The sequence below is a fragment of the Lampetra planeri genome, chromosome 77 (assembly GCF_965212315.1).
Source record: "Lampetra planeri chromosome 77, kcLamPlan1.2.h2, whole genome shotgun sequence".
NCBI lineage: Eukaryota > Metazoa > Chordata > Hyperoartia > Petromyzontiformes > Petromyzontidae > Lampetra > Lampetra planeri.
Window position 1 is genome coordinate 478920 of NC_136182.1, and position 17812 is coordinate 496731.

Consider the following 17812-nt stretch of genomic DNA (forward strand, 5'->3'; position numbering starts at 1 on the left):
GTCTGCGTGCATGTTTGTGTGTCTGTGTGTGTGTGTCTGTGTGTGCATGTGTCTGTACGTGTGTCTGTGTGTGTGTGTCTGTGAGTGTGTGTTTGTGTGTGCATGTGTCTGTACGTGTGTGTGTGTCTGTGTGTGCGTGTATGTCTCTGAGTGTGTACACTATGAACCCGGCGACCCGAGTTTGATTCCCGCTCATGGCCAACACCGCCCGTGACAATTATCTGAACCGGTCCTGGGCCTCCCCTAGGTCGACTCAATCAACACCACGACTGCTATCACCACGACCAAACACGTCAACGGATGACAAGCCCATGACGCACGCGTGCTCATCATCGCCACGGCAACAAAAAGTTGGGTTTCGAAGTGAAGAGAAATAAATTACGAAGTGCGCTTGTCAAAAACACGACAAAATGGCTGCCCTTACCATCCACAGCGGGACAAGATGGCCGCTGGGAGACGGCTGTTGCTGTGGAAGTGGTCGGCATCGCTGCTGTAGTGGTGGCGGTTGCTGCCGTTCCGTTTGCTGTTGTTGTTGTTGCGGTTGTCACACTTGGCGTGGCCAACGTCGTCGTCACAGGGAAGACAAAGGCGGTCGTGCTGCTCGCGGACCCGGTGGTTGTCGCCAGAACGGTCGTGTTGGTTGCGACGGGAGTGGTTGTGTTGTCCGCAGCTGTTGGTGGTGGTGTGCTCAGTGTGACAGCAGTCGTGGTGATTATTGGGACAGCAGTGGTGGTAGCAGTCGTGGAAATGATTGGTGCAGCAGTGGTGGTAGCAGTTGTGGTGATGATTGGGACATCAGTGGTGACAGCAGTTGTAGTGATGATTGGGGCAGCAGTGGTGGTAGCAGTCGTGGTGATGATTGGGGTAGCAGTGGTAGTAGCAGTTGTGGTGATGATTGGGGCAGCAGTGGTGATAGCAGTCGTGGTGGTGATTGGGGCAGCAGTGGTAGTAGCAGTCGTAGTGGTGGTTGGGGCATCAGTGGTAGTAGCAGTCGTGGTGGTGATTGGGGCAGCAGTGGTAGTAGCAGTCGTGGTGATGATTGGGGTAGCAGTGGTAGTAGCAGTCGTAGTGGTGATTGGAACAGTAGTGGTAGTAGCAGTTGTGGTGATGATTGGGGCAGCAGTGGTGATAGCAGTCGTGGTGGTGATTGGGGCAGCAGTGGTAGTAGCAGTCGTAGTGGTGGTTGGGGCATCAGTGGTAGTAGCAGTCGTGGTGGTGATTGGGGCAGCAGTGGTAGTAGCAGTTGTGGTGATGATTGGGACAGCAGTAGTTACAGCAGTCGTGGTGGTGATTGGAACAGTAATGGTGGTAGCAGTCGTAGTGATGATTGGGGCAGCAGTGGTGGTAGCAGTCGTGGTGATGATTGGGGCAGCAGTGGTGGTAGCAGTCGTGGTGGTGATTGGGGCAGCAGTGGTAGTAGCAGTCGTAGTGGTGGTTGGGGCATCAGTGGTAGTAGCAGTCGTGGTGGTGATTGGGGCAGCAGTGGTAGTAGCAGTCGTGGTGATGATTGGGGCAGCAGTGGTGGTAGCAGTCGTGGTGATGATTGGGGCAGCAGTGGTAGTAGCAGTCGTGGTGATGATTGGGACAGCAGTAGTTACAGCAGTCGTGGTGGTGATTGGAACAGTAGTGGTGGTAGCAGTCGTAGTGATGATTGGGGCAGCAGTGGTGGTAGCAGTCGTGGTGATGATTGGGGCAGCAGTTGTGGTAGCAGTCGTGGTGATGATTGGGGCATCAGTGGTAGTAGCAGTCGTGGTGGTGATTGGGGCAGCAGTGGTGATAGCAGTCGTAGTGATGATTGGGACTGCAGTGGTAGTAGCAGTCGTAGTGGTGATTGGGACAGCAGTGGTGATAGCAGTCGTGGTGATGATTGGGGCAGCAGTGGTAGTAGCAGTCGTAGTGATGATTGGGACTGCAGTGGTAGTAGCAGTCGTGGTGGTGATTGGGGCAGCAGTGGTGGTAGCAGTTGTGGTGGTGATTGGGGCATCAGTTGTGATAGCAGTCGTAGTGATGATTGGGACTGCAGTGGTAGTAGCAGTCGTAGTGGTGATTGGGACAGCAGTGGTGATAGCAGTCGTGGTGATGATTGGGGCAGCAGTGGTAGTAGCAGTCGTGGTGATGATTGGGGCAGCAGTGGTAGTTGCAGTTGTGGTGATGATTGGTGCAGCAGTGGTGATAGCAGTCGTCGTGATGATTGGGGGAGCAGTGGTGATGTCGGTCGTGGTGATGATTGGGGCAACAGTGGTAGTAGCAGTCGTAGTGATGATTGGGGCATCAGTGGTAGTAGCAGTCGTAGTGGTGATTGGGGCAGCAGTGGTGGTAGCAGTCGTGGTGATGATTGGGGCAGCAGTGGTGATAGCAGTCGTGGCGATGATTGGGGGAGCAGTGGTGATGGCGGTCGTGGTGATGATTGGGGCAGCAGTGGTCATAGCAGTCGTGGTGATGATTGGGGGAGCAGTGGTGATGGCAGTGGTAGTTGTGGTCATAGTCGTGGTGGTGCTGGTGGCGGTGGCGGTGGTGGTAGTGGTGGTGGTGACGGTGCTGGCGGTGGTGAAGTAACAATCAACGTTGGGGTCCAGCGTCACGTTTCTCCTGCCCATGCATTGCGTCCCATCCGTCAGGGGGCCCTGGATGCACTGGCAGGACGAGGAGGAGGTGGAGGTGGTCGCCCCGGGAGTCCAGTTCGTGCCATCTGGGCACGGACTGGACGAGCCGCAAGTGGCAGGAGCCCAGTGGAGGAACTCGCTGTCGCAGTAGCAGCATTCGACCTGGGCACTCGCACGGCACGCTGCATCGCAAACGACCACTATCACCACTGATGTCCCAATCATCACCACAACTGCTATCACCACTGCTGTCCCAAACATCGCCACGATAACTATCACCACTGCTCTTCCAAGCAACACTACAACTGCTATCACCATTGCTGTTCCAATCATCACCACGACTACTATCACCACTGCTGTTACCAATCATCGCCACGACTGCTGTTAGCACAGCTGTCCCAATCATCACCACTACGACTGCTATCACCACTGATGCCCCAATCATCGCCACGACTGCTATCACCACTGCTGTCCCAATCAACACTACAACTGCTATGACCACTGCTGTTACCAATCACCGCCACGACTGCTATCACCACTGCTCTCCCAAGCAACACTACGACTGCTATGACCACTGCTGATCATACAAACTCGGCTCACTCTGTAGAACGGGGGTAGATCATACAAACTCTACTCACTCACTCTGTAGAACAGGGGGAGATCATACAAACTCACACTCACTCACTCTGTAGAACAGTGGGAGATCATACAAACTCCACTCACTCACTCTGTAGAACAGGGGAGATCATACAAACGCCATTCCACTCAGTCACTCTGTAGAACAAGAGGAGATCATACAAACTCCACTCACTCGCTCTGTAGAACAAGGGAGAGATCATACAAACTCCACTCACTCACTCTGTAGAACAGGGGGAGATCATACAAACTCCACTCACTCACTCTGTAGAACAGGGGAGATCATACAAACTCCACTCACTCACTCTGTAGAACAGGGGAAATCATACAAACTCCACTCACTCACTCTGTAGAACAGGGGAGATCATACAAACTCCACTCACTCACTCTGTAGAACAGGGGAAATCATACAAACTCCACTCACTCACTCTGTAGAACACGGGAGAGATCATACACACTCCACTCACTCTGTAGAACAGGGGGTGATCATACAAACTCCACTCCACTCACTCTGTAGAATAGGAGAGATTATACAAACTCCACTCCACTCACTCACTCTGTAGAACACGGGGAGATCATACAAACTCCACTCACTCACTCTGTAGAACAGGGGGAGATCATACAAACTCCATTCACTCTGTAGAACACGGGGAGATCATACAAACTCCACTCCACTCACTCACTCTGTAGAACAGGGGGAGATCATACAAACTCCACTCACTCACTCTGTAGAACAGGGGGAGATCATACAAACTCCACTCACTCACTCTGTCGAACTTACAGCTCAGGATGCTGAAGCTCATGACGGAGACGTTGTATTGGCCACCGCAAATCGTCCCGAACTGGGGCATCTGAGCATCCGGTTGATACGAGCTGACGATCCGGACATCCACCGTATAGATCGTTGTGGCATTGACAGCTGTGCCTGAAAAGGGGGGGGGGGGAATTAATCTCATGGCGGGACTCCTGGGGGTCTCCGAATAAACGGAAGTTAAATAATCGCACCACCGCAAACACAAACTTCTCAGCCCACGTGGCGCGGATCATCTCTGTAGAGTTTGGTGGTTGTACATGTTGTTTAGGTCGTTTATTGTGATAATTCGGTCACAGTTCCTATGACCACTGTTTCATTGCTTTTATGGCTTTATTTTGGTGATTTTCGTTCAGTTCTTTGGTTTGGCCATGTTTGTTTGTTGTAGTACAGAGTTAGACTGATGGCCTTAATCTAAGTTGTCTTGTGGTGGTTGTTGTTGTTGTTTGACTTGCATCCCACTGGGATTTTTGCACATTTTTGTGTACGGTGCTTTTTCTGCAATATTTTACGCTATTTTCTTGAATTTTCTGCTTGCACTCAGTCACATATTCACTTAAAGATGTTTTTTGTTCATGTTTTTGTTTTTTGTTTGTTGCGGTTGCACCCGATTCAAGAGCCGAATGGCTCACAGGGCTTGTACCTAATCAATGAACTTGAACTTGAAATTTATCCCGTCGACGTGTCGTCCAAGCAGCAGCCACGAGGACGAATTCCGTCGTCGTGAACAAAACTTTTGAAATCTCGATTCAAAGTTTCCATGACCGCTGGAATCCACACTCTTAAATCCTTTCGGTGAAGCCACGTAGGTCGACAAATTAGTAGATCACGACGTTTCGATCGCAACACGAGCATTTGTCATCAGGTAGAAAGACGCAGCAGCAGTTCAGCAGTTCCACTGCGGTATATTTCTACCGGATGACGCTCGCTTGTGTGTCTGTATGTGTCTGTGTGTGTCTGTGTGTGTGTGCCCGTGTGTGTGTTTGTCCGTGTGTGCGTGTCTGTGTGTGTGTGTCTGTGTGTGTGTGATCTGGGCAAAGTCCCATCAGTGAGCTCCTCCGGCAGGCAAGGCTGCGTTGGCTGGGTCATGTAGCCCGCATGCCCAGCCACCGCATGCCTAAACAGCTTTTGTTCGGCCGGATCGAGGGGGCTAAACGGGCGCGGCACGGGCTAGAGAAGAGATGGAGTGATGTGGTACAGGAGGATGTGGAGCTGAGTGGACTTGCCGATGACTGGTACCAGCGGTGTCAAGATCGGCCTCTGTGGAGAAGGCTCGTGAAGGACGCTACTGGGCAGTTGGAGGCAGTCGCCCTCCAACAACAACGGAGGGCGGAGGAGCGACGCTCACAACAACGAGCGGAGCGCCGGGTGCCTAAAGCACAGCAAGTTGGCACAGTAGGGGGCACAGGTGGTGCATCAGCCAGTCGTCTCGGTCATCTCGGTCAGTCGACCCGTGGCACCTGGGTCTGCCCCGTGACCTCCTGCCAGCGGGCGTTCGACACTTCACGTGGCCTCAGGGTGCACATGGCCTGGCACAAGCGTCGTGGTGACGTCACCGCCACTTAGTGGCGAATGGCGGTTGTTGTTGTTGTGTGTGTGTGTGCGTGCTGCTACTCAATACCACAATTTAACAGCACTTGCCCCCCCCCCCCCCGCAACAGCCTGCTAGAGGCTACCCGGGGGACCTTTGTATTTACGTCTGTGCCATGACCATCACCTCTTCTGACTCTGGAGTTCGGAATTCCTGGTTGGACACGGACCTGGGGGGCACACGGACACAGACAAACGCCAGCGAACAAGAACAACGCTGAAGTTAAAATGTGACGTTTAACAGGGGGCAGTAGAATGAGGATGATTGAGAGATATCAATGGTATCTATACTAAAGGGGTGTTTGTGTCAGACGTTGTAAATATTTACAATGTCGTTAAACCCTCCAACAGCACGACTCAGCTGCTGAACCACTCGCTCACCCACTCACTCACTAACCCACTCACTAACTAACTCACTCACTAACCCACTCACAAACCCACTCACTCACTAACCCAATCACTAACCCACTCACTCACTAACTCACTCACTCACTAACCCACTCACTCACTAACCCAATCACTAACCCACTCACTCACTAACTCACTCACTCACTAACCCAATCACTAACCCACTCACTCACTAACTCACTCACTCACTAACCCACTCACTCACTAACCCAATCACTAACCCACTCACTCACTAACTCACTCACTCACTAACCCACTCACTAACCCACTCACTCACTAACCCACTCACTAATCCACTCATCCAAGTATTAATCCACTCACCCACCCACTCGGTGGGTCTGTATGGGTCTCTGTGGGTCTGTATGGGTCTCTGTGGGTCTGTATGGGTCTCTGTGGGTCTGTATGGGTCTCTGTGGGTCTGTATGGGACTCTGTGGGTCTGTATGGGTCTCTGTGGGTCTGTATGGGTCTGTATATGTCTGTATGGGTCTCTGTGGGTCTGTATAGGTCTCTGTGGGTCTGTATGGGACTCGGTGGGTTTATAAAATAAAATAAAAATCAGATGATAATTTGAAAACAGTCGGTTTGAATCAGTGGGTGGAAGTCCTCCGCGGCTCTTACCGTCGGGGCCAGGAGTTGCAGGATGAGTAGAAGGATTAAACTTGACCCCAGGACCAGCATCAGAGTGGCTGAGACCCCCCCTCTGCCGCAGGCTCCTCGTCTGTCACCTCGCGAGTCCATGAGTCCCCCCCCACTCCACTCCTGCTGACATTGCGGGGGGGAGCGGTGGTGCAGTGATTAGCGCACTGCGTGTGTGTGTGGGGAATGGTGGTACAGTGGTTAGCGCACTGTGTGAGTGTGGGGAGTGGTGGTGCAGTGGTTACCGCACTGTGTGTGAGTGGGTGAGTATCTGGGTGAGTATGTGAGTAGGTGATTGGGAAGGTGAGTGGGTGAGTAGGTTAGTGAGTGGGTGGGTGAACGGATGAGTGTGTGAGTGAGTGGATGAGTGGTTGAGTGAGTGGATGAGTGTGTGGATGAGTGAGTGGATGAGTGAGTGTGTGAGTGAGTGAATGGGTAGGTGAGTGGGTGAGTGAGTGGATGGGTGGGGGAGTAAGTGGGTGGGTGGATGAGTGGGTGGATGAATGGGTGGGTGAGTGGGTGGGTGAGTGGGTGGGTGAGCGGATGAGTGTGTGAGTGAGTGGATGAGTGTGTGGATGAGTGAGTGGATGAGTGAGTGGATGAGTGAGTGTGTGAGTAAGTGAATGGGTAGGTGAGTGGGTGAGTGAGTGAATGGGTGGGGGAGTGAGTGGATAAGTAAGTGGGTGGGTGGATGAGTGGGTGGGGATTGGGTGGTTGAGTGGGTGTGTGAGTGGATGAGTGGATGGGTGAGTGGATGGGTGGATAAATGGGTGAGCGAGTAGAAGGACCTACCGTGGAGATGATTTGCCCTCTGACCATCGACTAGTCATCTGTAAGATGCGCCTACCATTCTTCCACTCCAGTGGTGGGTGTACACCCTGGACCCCATTCAAACCTAAGGTGGCCTGGTCTCAGTTAGCTGATGAAAGTTGCAAGCGAGAATTTCATCATTGCTTGCAGCTGGGGTTGGCATCGTCCCCCACTCCTCCAGATGTCGAGGGTCAATGGGTGAGGTTTGGAACTGTGACTCAGGCAGCTGCAATTGCAGCTTTGGGTACACGTTCCAGACCTTCCCAGAGAAAAAGGGACAGGCCCACTCTCAACGGCTACAGCATCCCACGTCGGGGAATGAGGAGGCTTAACGCAGCCTTCGCTCGGAGGTTCGGAGAGCCGTGAGGTGCTGCAAGTGTAATAAAGGACTCTTCCACAGTGTCGATCTCCATTGTCCTTTATTTGGGTTCGTGTAAATCTCGCTCCCACTGCGTCCTCGCTCAGGCCCGCGTCTCCTCCGTCGAGCACTCCGCAGCCACACTGCTGCTCCGCTCTGCAGCCACACTGCTGCTCCGCTCCTCCTCGCTCACGGCCAGCCTTCCACAGCCCGCTAGCCCCCTGCGCCCGGATGCCGATGGCCGACGGTGCCGAGGTCTCCCAACACGTGGCGATCGCGCCACCCTCCCAGTACTGCCCAGCGTGGCCTCCTCCCGTTTCCACTCTGTCTTAACTCCCCGATCCCTTCCGGTTCTCTCCCTAAATCCTCTCCCCCACGTGACCCTAACTCCTCCCTCTCCTCACGTGACCCAGACTCCGCCCCCCTCAATCCTTGCTCGCATTACACAAGGATGGGTGGTGGTCGCGGGTTGCTGAGGAGATGGAGTCTGCCTCAGTGGCCCGCGATCACAAATCACTATTTAATACCATCAAAAAGTAACCTGCAGCGCCACACCTACTACCATCATTAGGGGAAAAAACGGTGATCCAATCTCCGACCCCCAGGAACAGGTTTGCAGATTTGCTGAGCATTTCTGTGAGGTCATGGGGAAGAGGAAATCCCTCAGCCAAGAAAACATTGTGGCAAAAGTGGGGATGACCCTGCTGAGGCTGTGGTGCCTCAAATATTGGAAGAGGTCACCCCCTGTGAGTGGCTGGCTGAGGTGCCATCTGTTGAGGAAGTACTGAAGGCGATCCAGAGTCTGAGACCAGGAAAGGCACCGGGCAGAGATGATCTCCCAAGCGAAATGCTGAGGGAGGGTGGCGTTTTTGCACAGACTGCCCTACATGACATCATAACAACAGTCTGGACCACTGTACGGCTTTCGCAGGACTGGAAGGATGCCCTGGTGGTCCCCCTTTTTAAGAAGCGAGACCGCACAGACTGTAACAACTACAGGGGCATCTCACTCCTCAATGTGCCGATAAAGGTCCTGGCAAGGATTATTCAACAACGCCTTCCCAGGCACACTAAGGAAAGGCTTGCGGACACCCAATGTGATTTCAGGAAAAGGCGGTCCTGCACAGATGCCATATTTTCTGTCCGTTTGCTACAGCAGAGGTGTAGGGAATTCCAACACGACATACATCTCTGCTTTAATGACCTGGTCAAGGCATTATGATACCATCAGTAGGCCTGGGCTCTGGGTTGTTCTTTGTGCTTTCGGAGTCCCTGACCCTCTGCTCACGATCATTAAGGACCTTCATGATGGTGAGCAGGCTCGGGTAAAATTACGTGGCTGGGAGTGAGAGCCATTCCCTGTACACCTTGGGGTGCGACAGGGATGTCCTCTGGCTCCAACATTATTTAACATTTATTTCGACCACGTAGTTCGTGAAGCCTTCAGATGCTGTACCGGAGGAATTACCATCTGATAAAGATACAATGGGAGGCTGATCGATGCCCGGGTGCGGTCAAGGGATGGCTCCCTATTGGTCAACCACGTTATGTATGCCGATTTTCTGGTAATTGCGGCTCACTCAGAGGAGGAGTTGGAGGCGCTGCTGCTGAAACTGGAGTGTGCCACTAAAAGGTGGGGCCTTACCAGAGGTCGCAAACTGGTTTTGATTCCTTATCCATACCCGGCCGCGCCAGGGTCGCAAACTGGTAACCGTACCTAGCTGGGTACGGGTAGCCGGGTATCGGGTAAGGTACGGGTATCGGGTACCCGATTGCGACCTCTGGGATGAAGCCATGTTGCAGGCGCGGGTGGGTTGATTCTAGGAAATTGAATTGTGAGAAGAGACAAGACGTTGGGAAATGAGTGACAAATGGTTACTCACCAGTGACTCACGGCCTTCTCGCTCATTGGTTGGGATGAGTCACGTGCGGCTACCCATACCCGTACCCGGCCGCACCAGGGTCGCAAACGGCTACCCGTACCCGGCCGGGTGCGGGTAGCCGAGTATCGAGTAGGGTACGGGTATCGGGTACCCGGTTGCGACCTCTGCGCCTTACCATCAGCCCCACCAAAACTAAGCACCTGCCTGGGTATTTTGTCCCATCGGGCACTCCACCCCCACAACTCCCAATCGGTGATGGGGCAGTTCTGGAGAGAGTGGAGAGTTTCCCATACCTGGGCAGTGTGCTCATGACCGACTCCGGTTTAACAGCAGAGGTCTCACTCCGATTCAGTTGACTGGCATTATCTTTTCATCGGTTGTGTAACGCTGTGTGGAAGCTAACTAGTGTTCTGCCTCACGGCAGGTGTTTTGCCTCACGGCAGACGTGGAGGTGTGAGTACACAGGAATTTCATGTTTTGAGGTTGAGTTTGGTCACGTGACCAGGAAATTCCGATTTTACAGTTTTTCAGCCACGAGGCTGGTGGTCCGCCATTACACAGAGTTCAAGATGGCTGCACACATCGCGTCCCAGTGAAACCAGCTGTAATTGTACATTGTGGGACTTTAAGAAGCATTGTCTGTAAGTTCGTTTATGTTCCTGTAATACTGGGAATGCTGTTATAATGTTAGAATGACCGTTATAATGCTGCAAATGCCTTTATAATGCTGTTAAATTGTTATGATAAATATGAGGCCTAGTTAACAACGAAGCCTGCTACTTTCCTTACTGTGAATGTCACTTGTAATTGAATGAGTCGAGTCAGACTTGTATCTAAATAACTTTATTGCGATCTTGAGAACAAGGATGACGAAATATCTCATCCACAATTTAGTATTATGTTTAGTACTGTACATCTGGGGTGTAGTGTGATGATTATAAGATGTGTCTTTATTTAACACAGTTGCTTATTCTCTTGTATAGCTATTCAGTACTAATGTAGGTGCCTGGTCGATCCAGGATATATTGTTGAGTTCAGGTTATCTAAGGCAATGTTATGATGATGTAGTGTTCATGCATTGTATTGATATTTCCGAGTATTAACATACGGTGTATTTGTGCTGTGTTTTTCCATCAGTTTTTCCTCGTTCAATTCAATAAATTACGTTTGGAGTCGGATGTTCACCTTGGCTCTGAGGGTGTATTGGATGCGAGGTTAACTACTCAGATAGCGGTGCAACGCAGCGCACAGCGAGGCCGAGAAACCTAGTCTGTCGCTCCGCACGAAGCTTCAGGTCTTCTCGGCCACAGTCATTCCCTCCCTTCTCTATGCTTGCGAAACGTGTACCCCCCTAAAGGAACATCTTCGCCAGTTAGAAACATTTAGGCTGGCCTGCCTGCGAGCAATCCTGGGTTTAACCAGGCTGGAATGTCTTAGGAGCTCACAAATCCTCGAAAGATCTGGACAAAGTCCCATCGGTGAGCTCCTCCGGCATGCAAGGCTGCGTTGGTTGGGCCATGTAGCCCGCATGCCCAATCACCGCATGCCCAAACAGCTTTTGTTTGGCTGGATCGAGGAGGCTAAACGAGCGCGGCACGGGCTAGAGAAGAGATGGAGTAATGTGGTATAGGAGGATGTGGAGCTGAGTGGACTTGCCGATGACTGGTACCAGCGCTGTCAAGATCGGCCTCTGTAGAGGGGGCTCGTAAAGGATGCTACTGGGCAGTTGGAGGCAGTTGCCCTCCACCAATAACGGAGGGCGGAGGAGCGATGCTCACAACAACGAGCAGAGCGCCGGGTGGCTAAAGCACAGCAAGTTGGCAAAGTAGGGGGCACAGGTGGTGCATCAGCCAGTCATCTTGGTCATCTCAGTCAGTCGACCCGTGGCACCTGGGTCTGTCCCGTGACCTCCTGCCAGCGGGCGTTCGACACTTCACGTGGCCTGTGTGGTGTTGAGTCTATGGGTATCTGTGTGGTGGTGAGTATATGAGTCTCTGTGTGGTGGTGGTGGTGGTGGGTCTGTGGGTTTTTGTATGGTGTTGAGTCTTTGGTTATGTGTGTGGTGGTGGTGAGTCTATGGGCCTCTGTGTGGTGATGGGTCTATGGGTCTGTGTGGTGGTGAGTCTATGTCTGTGAAGATGAGTCTGTGACTACCACACTCCACCACATGCATCACACACCACCCTAAACACACCAAATTACACACTACACTACACACGACACTACATACACTACTATACACTACACAAACTACACACACACTACACACACTACAAACGAAACACTACACACACTACACTACACTCTAGACTACACACTACAATACACACACTACACTATAAACTACACTACAAACTACACTACACACACAACACTACAATACTCTGCACACACTACACACTACTTTTCACTACACACTACTTTTCACTACACACACTACACTCCTATACACTACACACACTACACACACTACACTACACTACACACACTACTACACACTACACTACACACTACAAACTACACTACCATACACTACACACTACACTACACACACTACAAACTACAACTACTACACACTACACTACCATACACTATACACTACACTATACACTACACACTACACTACACACTACACTACATACTACACTACACACACTACACTACACTACACACTACACTACTATACACCACTACTATACACTACACACTACACACTACACTACACACTACACTACACACTACACTAGATGTACTACACTACACTACACACTACACTACACACTACACTACACACTACACTATACACTACACACTACACTACACACTACACTACACACTACACTACACACTACACTAGATGTACTACACTACACACTACACTACACACTACACTACACACTGCACTACACACTACACTACACACTACACTACACACTACACTATACTATACACTACACACTACACTACACTACACACTACACTACACTACACACTACACTACACACTACACTACGCACTACACTACACACTACACTCACTACACTATACACTACACTACACACTACACTAGATGTACTACACTACACATGCATCGCCAGTCAGCCTCACCTCGCTGAGTGTGTCCCCGTGCGCTGCTTCGCTGCCGATTTGCTGATCTGTTGGTGGAGCAGTCACGTTGAGTCTCTCAGCTGTCGAGTTGAGTCTCAGCTGTCGAGTTGAGTAACTCAGCAGACGATTTGAGTCTCTCAGCTGTCGAGTTGAGTAACTCAGCTGTCGAGTTGAGTAACTCAGCAGACGATTTGAGTCTCTCAGCTGTCGAGTTGAGTTACTCAGCAGTCGACGAGCTCGTGAGGTCTCTCCTCGTGAGACGACCGCCACAGACAGACAGAGAGAGACACATGAAGAGACACGGAGAGACACGGAGAGAGACGGAGAGACACAGAGACACACACAGAGACAGAGACACACACAGAGACAGACACACACACAGACACAGTGACACACACACACACACAGACGCACACACACAGAGACACACACAGAGAGACACACACAGAGACACACACACAGAGACACACAGAGACACACACAGAGACACACACACAGAGACACACACACAGAGACACACACACAGACACACACACAGAGAGACACACACAGAGAGACACACACAGAGAGACACACACAGAGAGACAGAGACACAGAGACAGAGATACACACACAGTGAGACACACAGTGAGACACGGAGACAGAGCGCTGTGTCTTCAATCTGCCAGTCGCCCTCCGATGCTTCGCGCCTCGCGGTTTTGGCAAAGGAATGAGCTGGGGGAGGGGTCCAGGTGAGTTGGTGGAGCAGGTGAGGTGAGTGAGTGGAGCAGGTGAGGTGATGGGGGTACAGGTGATGTTCGTGGTTGGAGCAAGTGAGGTGAGTGATTGATTGACGCCTCAGTCCGCCCGTATCTGAGTAGGTGGTCGGGTGGGGGAGGGTTTGGTGGGTTTATTGAGTCAGTGTTTGGTGAGTGAGTAGGTGGGTGGCTGAGTGAATGAGTGAGTGTGTATATTAGTGAGTGTATGAGTGAGTGTATTAGTTAGTGTATGAGTGAGTGAATGAGTGTATGAGTGTGTCAGTGAGTGAGTGAGTGGTTGAGTGAGTGAGTGGTTGAGTTCTTGCTTGAGTGGGTGAATGGGTAAGTGAATGATTGAGTGAGTGGGTGAGTGAGTAGGTGGTTGAATGGTTGAGTGAGTGAGTGGTCGAGTGGTTGGTTGAGTGGGTGAGTGAGTGAGTGGTTGAGTGAGTGAGTGGTTGAGTGGTTGGTTGAGTGGGTGAGTGGTTGAGTGAGTGAGTGGGTGAGTGGTTGAGTGAGTGAGTATGAGAGTAAGTGGTTGAGTGAGTGTTTGAGTGAGTGAGTGGGAGAGTGAGGGAGTGAGTGGGTGAGTGAGTGGGTGAGTAAATGATTGGTTGAGTGAGTTGTTGAGTGAGTGGGTGGGTGAGGGAGTGAGTGGATGAGTGAGTGGGTGGTTGATTGAGTGGGTGAGTGAGTGGGTGGTTGAGTGAGTGGGTGAGTGAGTGGTTGAGTGAGTGAGTGCGTGGGTGAGTGGTTGAGTGAGTGAGTGGGTGGGTGGGTGAGTGAGTCAGTGGGTGAGTGAGTGAGTGGGTGAGTGGATGGTTGAGTGATTTGTGAGTGGTTGAGTGAGCGAGCGGTGGTGCAGCAGTCAGCGCTATTGATTATCGTGCCATAGCAACGGAGCCACTGTGCCGGCGCTGTTATCCCCTCACAACCCACCACACGAACGAACGCACGCACACACACCCACTACACACACCCCCACTACACACACACACACACACCCCCACTACACACACACACACACACCCCACTACACATACACACACACTACACCCACTACACACACGCACACCCCCACTACACACACACACGCACACCCCCACTATACGCACACACACACACCCACTACACACACACACACACCCCCACTACACACACACACACACTCCCACTATACACACACCCACTACACACACGCACACCCCCACTACACACACACACACACCCACACCCACTACACACACACACACACCCCACTACACACACACACGCACACCCCCACTATACACACACACACCCACTACACACACACACACACACACCCCCACTACACACACACACACACACCCCACTACACATACACACACACCCACTACACACACGCACACCCCCACTACACACACACGCACACCCCCACTATACACACACACACACACCCACTACACACACACACACACCCCCACTACACACACACACACCCACTACACACACACACACACGCACACCCCCACTACACACACACACACACCCCCACTACACACACACACACCCCACTACACATGCACACACACTACACCCACTACACACACGCACACCCCCACTACACACACACACGCACACCCCCACTATACACACACACACACACACACCCCCACTACACACACACACACACTCCCACTATACACACACACACCCACTACACACACGCACACCCCCACTACACACACACACACACCCACACCCACTACACACACACACCCCACTACACACACACACACACGCACACCCCCACTATACACACACACACACCCACTACACACACACACACACCCCCACTACACACACACACACACCCCACTACACATACACACACACACTACACCCACTACACACACGCACACCCCCACTACACACACACACGCAAACCCCCACTATACACACACACACACACCCACTACACACACACACACACCCCCACTACACACACACACACCCACTACACACACACACACACACGCACACCCCCACTACACACACACACACCCCCACTACACACACACACACTACACCCACTACACACACGCACACCCCCACTACACACATACACACACCCCCACCACACACACACACACACCCCACTACACATACACACACAAACTCACTACACCCACTACACACACGCACACCCCCACTACACACACACACGCACACCCCCACTATACACACACACACACACACCCACTACACACACACACACACACCCCCACTACACACACACACACTCCCACTATACACACACACACACCCACTACACACACGCACACCCCCACTACACACACACACACACCCACACCCACTACACACACACCCCACTACACACACGCACACCCCCACTATACACACACACACACCCACTACACACACACACACACCCCCACTACACACACATACACACACCCCACTACACATACACACACACCCCCACTACACACACACACCCACTACACACACACACACACACCCCCACTATACACACACGCACACCCCCACTACACACACACACACACCCCCACTACACACACACACACACTACACCCACTACACACACACACCCACTACACACACACACACACGCACACCCCCACTACACACACACACACACCCCCACTACACACACACCACACTACACATACACACACACACTACACCCACTACACACACGCACACCCCCACTACACACACACACACACACCCCCACTACACACACACACCACACTACACACACACACACACTACACCCACTACACACACGCACACCCCCACTACACACACACACACACCCCCACTACACACACACACCCCCACTAGACACACACACACCCACTACACACACACACACCCACTACACCCACACACACCCACTACACCCACACACACACCCCCACTACACACACACACACCCACTACACCCACACACACACCCCCACTACACACACACACACACCCCCACTACATACACACACACCCCCACTATACACACACACACACACCCACTACACACACACACACACCCCCACTACACACACACCCACTACACACACACACGCACACCCCCACTACACACACACACCCCCACTACATACACACACCACACTACACATACACACACACACTACACCCACTACACACACACACACCCACTACACCCACACACACACCCACACCAGAAAAAACATCGCAAGTGTCCCCCTAGGATTTGGATATCAATCGGTGTGGACTCTGCTCACTGGGTATTTTGCTCCGGGTCACGCCGGGATTTTTCTTCAGACGATCCACTAATGAACTTCAGCACATCGCAACGACGCCGCGTGATTGCTGCGTGTGTGCGGAGAGGTTTTAACCCTGGAGGGATCGTAGGCAGGCGCAGATGGCCCAGTGGGAATGAAGATCGAATTACCGTTCTTTCCCTTAAGGTTGGTGATGGGTGAGGCGCTTGCAAGTGACTTTTTTTATGGAATTAATCATTTGTGATCACTAGCTACCAGAGGTCGCAACCGGGTACCCTATACCCGTACCCTACCCGATACCCAGCTACCCGTACCCGGCCGGGTACGGGTAGGGTACCCATTTGCGACCCTGGTGCGGCTGGGTACGGGTACGGGTAAGGAATCAAAACCCGTTTGCGACCTCTGGTTGGTGGGTGAGTAAGTGGGTGGGTGGGTGAGTGAGTGAGTTCGTGAGTTCGTGGGTGAGTGGGTGAGTGAGTGGGAGTGTTTGCGACCTTGGTGCGGCCGGGTACGGGTAAGGAATCAAAACCCGTTGGAGACCTCTGGTTGGTGGGCGAGTAAGTGGGTGGGTGGGTGAGTGAGTGAGTTCGTGAGTGAGTGGGTGAGTGGGTGAGTGAGTGAGTGCGTGAGTGGGTGAGTGGGTGAGTGAGTGAGTTCGTGATTGGGTGAGTGAGTGAGTTCGTGGGTGAGTGGGTGAGTGCGTGAGTTCGTGAGTGAGTGGGTGAGTGGGTGAGTGAGTGAGTGCGTGAGTGGGTGAGTGGGTGAGTGAGTGAGTTCGTGATTGGGTGAGTGAGTGAGTTCGTGGGTGAGTGGGTGAGTGCGTGAGTTCGTGAGTGAGTGGGTGAGTGGGTGAGTGAGTGAGTGCGTGAGTGGGTGAGTGGGTGAGTGAGTGAGTTCGTGATTGGGTGAGTGAGTGAGTGAGTGGGTGAGTGGGTGAGTG

The 17812-nt window shown here is 52.3% G+C and overlaps 1 protein-coding gene across 2 annotated transcripts in view; it reads right to left on the reverse strand.

Moving 5' to 3' along the window:
* The window catches only part of LOC144738050 (uncharacterized), a 478363-nt gene that overhangs the window by 52918 nt on the left and 407633 nt on the right, over positions 1-17812 (reverse strand). The window contains exon 1 of one of the 2 annotated variants that reach the window (XM_078620950.1): positions 425-2468. The exons of the other annotated variant lie outside the window; for it this stretch is intronic. Within the exon in view, the coding sequence (XP_078477076.1) occupies positions 425-2426 (2002 nt within the window). The 5' untranslated portion in view covers positions 2427-2468. Of the gene's footprint in view, positions 1-424; positions 2469-17812 lie in introns of those variants that run through there. 2 annotated transcript variants of the gene reach the window in all.